Source organism: Orycteropus afer, unplaced genomic scaffold (genome assembly GCF_000298275.1).
Source record: "Orycteropus afer afer isolate SDZICR_OR568_19922 unplaced genomic scaffold, OryAfe1.0 scaffold00272, whole genome shotgun sequence".
In the NCBI taxonomy this organism is placed as follows: Eukaryota; Metazoa; Chordata; class Mammalia; order Tubulidentata; family Orycteropodidae; genus Orycteropus; species Orycteropus afer.
The window spans coordinates 2,657,771-2,661,687 of record NW_006921859.1 but is presented as its reverse complement, the minus strand read 5'-3'; the positions used below and the strand labels follow the sequence as shown (position 1 = coordinate 2,661,687).

Below are 3,917 nucleotides of genomic sequence, written 5' to 3'. Positions count from 1 at the left end.
ATGGCTATGGTCCTGGAATCCCAGGCCTCTCCCCTACCAGAGCCTGAAGGACTACTGATTGTCAAACTAGAGGAGGACTCATGGGGATCAGAACCTAAATCCCAGGAGGAGGACCAGGACCCTGTCCCTGTCCTTGAGGCCTCCCGCCAGCGCTTCAGGCAGTTCCAGTACAGGGATGCAGCTGGACCCCATGAGGCCTTCAGCCAGCTCTGGGAGCTCTGCTGTCGCTGGCTGAGGCCGGAGATCCACCTCAAGGAGCAGATCCTGGAGCTGCTGGTACTGGAGCAGTTCCTGTCTATCTTACCCAGGGAGGTCCAGACCTGGGTGCAGGCACACCACCCTGAGAGTGGTGAGGAGGCAGTGGCCCTGGTGGAGGATTGGCACCGAGAGGCCCGAGCTGCACAGCAACAGGTGGGGCCATAGTCTGTTTTCTAAGAAGTGTGTTGGGCAAGGCAGTGGAGCTGGGTTAATGTGACTGGATTAATAACAGTCAAAACACAACAACAACAGCAGTAATGGCAACAATAACTGACCTTTATTGAGTACCTTTTATGTACCAAATACCGTTCTAAGTACTGTGCATGTATTAACTCATTTAATCTTCTCAACAAGTTAATGAGATAGGTACTGTTATCCTAATTTTACTGATGTGGAAACTGAGGCAAAGAGAAGATAATAATTTACTCAGGGTCACATAGCTGTGGATAGTAGAGCTAGGATTTGAACCCAGGTAGCTGACTCTAAAGCCAGCACTCGTGAGCACTGCCCTAAAACAGTTTATTTAGTTTGTATTGTGTTTTATATATGTTTACATTGTTTTTATTTATGCAATCTCTTTGGATTCTGACATCAGTGATGTAGGTAGACAGAAATTGTTATTACCCCCATTTTACAGACAAAACCAAGGCCCCCAAAAGTCAGGTGGTTCACAAATGTCACTGAGCTAGTGAACCACAGTTTAAACCCAGATCCCCAGGTTCCAAGTCCATCGTTCTTTCCATTACACAACAGATGCCTCATCTCATCTGCAAACTATGGGAATTAAAGTACCTCTGAGTTGTGAGGCTCAGATGAGATATGAACTGACATTTATTGAGCATTCACTTTGTCAGACACTGTTCCAAGCTTTTTATATGTGTCATCTCATCAACCAGCAGTCCAGTAAGGTAGTTGATATTGTCATCACTGAGGAGTCTCTAGGTGGTGCGTATGGTGAAGCACTGGGATACTAACCAAAAAGTTGGTGGTTGGAACCTACCCAGAGGCACGTTGGAAGAAAGGCTGGTGATCTGCTTCCAAAGGGTCATAGCTGTGGAAACCCTATGGAGTTCAGTTCTGTTCTGACACACATGTGGTTGCTATGAGTTGGGATGAACTCAACAGCAACTGTTTTTTTTTTTTTAAATTATCACCATTTTTCAAATGGATTAAGAGACACAGAGAAGTAAGTAACTTGCCCAAATTTATATAACCAGTGGTGGAGCTGAGCTGAAGCAAGTAAAAGTATCGTGGATTTAATATTTACAATTTTGACAATTTGTAAGAGACCCTGAAAACCCATGATACAATTTTGTTGTGACACATTTCCAATCCTGCTTTGAAGCTAGTATATGTAGAACAAGTCCCTTAGCCGACTGCCAGCCACCCAAAGCCTTCATCTCAGCGTAATCCTGTTGCTCTCCATAATATCACACAGTGATATTATTCTTAGCTGTATTTTGTTGGGGGAAATTATGGGTTTGAGAATATATCCTTTGCAAATGATGGGGTTTCTCTCTGTCAGAAAGCTCTGTACAAATGGAAGATGGGGGAAGAAAGACTTAAGGTCTGTGGCTTTTCTTTTTGGGTTCCTACAAACTGATTGATGATACAGAGAGAGTAATATTTAGTGATGAATTAAGTACAAGAGCGAATGTACCTTTCTTATTATGTCACCACACCTCCATATTATTTCTTTTTAAAAAGCCAGCTATTTGTCTTAAGTGGCAGTGAAGAAACAGAAATCTTAGGGCTTTATAACTGAAAGATAAAAGAATTAGAGACCCAGAGATGAGATTGACTTAAATCAAGGTCTTTATGATTCTTCAGCTGTAAAAAGAGGGGGTTTGACTAGACCACGGTTTCTCAGATTATGCCTCTGTGAGCTAACCAAAGGTAGAACTGCTTCTAAAATTGGGATAAAATAGGGTGATGCAATCTTACCTATTACATATTTTTCCCCTGTGATTTTTATTTTTTGTGTAATTTTTATTTTCATTTTCAATTTTTCTACTTACTCCCAAGTACTCACAGATGTCAAAACAAATGGTAAGTAGCAAAGGAGCTTGGTTTTGGGGCCACATAGATTGTAGTTTATTACCTTATATCCCAAGGTAAACCCACTGCCATTGAGTCGATTTTGACTTGTAGAGACCCTGATTGGGTTTCTAAGACTGCATATCTTTACAGAAGTAGATTGCCTTATCTGCCTTCCATGGAGCAGCTAGAGGGTTTGAACTGCTGACCTTCTGGTTAGTAGCCAAATGCCTTACCCATAATTTGTATTTCCTGCAAGTAAAATTCTTCCAGTTCTTGGTAATGGAATGAAGTACATTAATTGTGCTCCTTAAAGAGAACTACCATCTGAAAAAGGGTGGGACCTCCTGGGTTAAATGGCCTGTATGCTCTTTCCTGAAAGGAATTTTTCAGCTCTGATGTTTTGTGATTTCTAGCTTGTTTACTCTGTTGTCATCATCTTGCAGAACCTCTTGCTCTATCAGGTGCACAGGCATTTTTGATGGATTCTTTATTCATGCCCTAACCAGTATCTGGTGGGTGGTGTAGTGCCTGAGGTGTTTGACTGCTAACCAGAAGGCTGGTGGTTCAAGCTCACCAGCTACTCCTTGGAAGGAAGACTGGGCAATCTACTTCCATAGAGATACTGCCTTGGAAGCCCAAGGAGGGGTCACTATGAGTTAGAATGGACTTGATGGCAGTGAGTTTGGTTTTTTTGGAACCAGTATCTGATTTTCTTTTTTTTGTCTCCTCATTATCTCTTGAATCTACTTTCTGTGTCCACAGCTGCCTTGCCTGGAATCAAAATCTTTGCTTAGGAAAAGTAATGGTTAGAGGAGCTAGGGTTAGGAGTGAAGGTGGTTGTTTAGTCATAGCTTGTCACTATAAGGTTTTTTTTTTTTTTCAATAATAACATAAGAATGTTGATGAGCAGATGCTATCTCCCTGTGAATCCATCCCACAAATTGTGTATTTCCTTATTTGGAATGGCCTTTGATGCCCATTCCTGTATATGGATAGTAAAAAAAAAAAAAAAAAATCCCTCTCCTTGAGAGTGAATTAGTTTCAGGTTTCAGTTTTCTGGTTAGCAGTGAAATGCCTTTGGCACTATTCTACCAGAGCTCCTAGGGGAATGGATATTCCTCCCTATATCTTTTTTTTTTTTGCTTTTATAAAGTGGCATGTAAAGTCATTGTCAAAGAAGAATGTAGAAATGTTTTCATTAAGCATGTCTTTGTTTTTAAAGGTGGTGTAGGGTATAAAATTCAGTGTATAATAATTCCAAATAGGCAATTCTGTTGTTTATATTCTTGGTTATTATTATTATTTTAATCGGTTTTAGCTTAAGAAGCTCCATTTTTCATTATATTTCCAATAATTTTTGTTAATGTTTTTGCAGTGTTTTAAGGCACAAAAATAACATCATGTTATCACTGAATTGATTATTCCCGTTTATTATATATGTATTTCCTATATATTTGAGTACTTTTTGCCTGAGATTTTACCTTGAAATTAAAGTAGCCACTTCTGCTTTCCTTTGAGTTAATGCCTTGTGTAGTATCTATTCCAGCTCACAGCAACCCTGTAAGACAGAGCTCCTAGGGAACGGATATTTCTCCCTAAATCTTTTTTTTTTTTTTTTT

The 3,917-nt window shown here is 40.1% G+C and overlaps 1 protein-coding gene across 1 annotated transcript in view; it reads left to right on the top strand.

Annotated features, from left to right (window-relative positions):
* ZSCAN20 (zinc finger and SCAN domain containing 20) overlaps positions 1-3,917 on the top strand; it is a 26,358-nt gene continuing 22,441 nt past the window's right edge. Inside the window, exon 1 of the mRNA XM_007950416.1 lies at positions 1-411. Within this exon, the coding sequence (XP_007948607.1) occupies positions 1-411 (411 nt within the window). The remainder of the gene's footprint in view (positions 412-3,917) is intronic.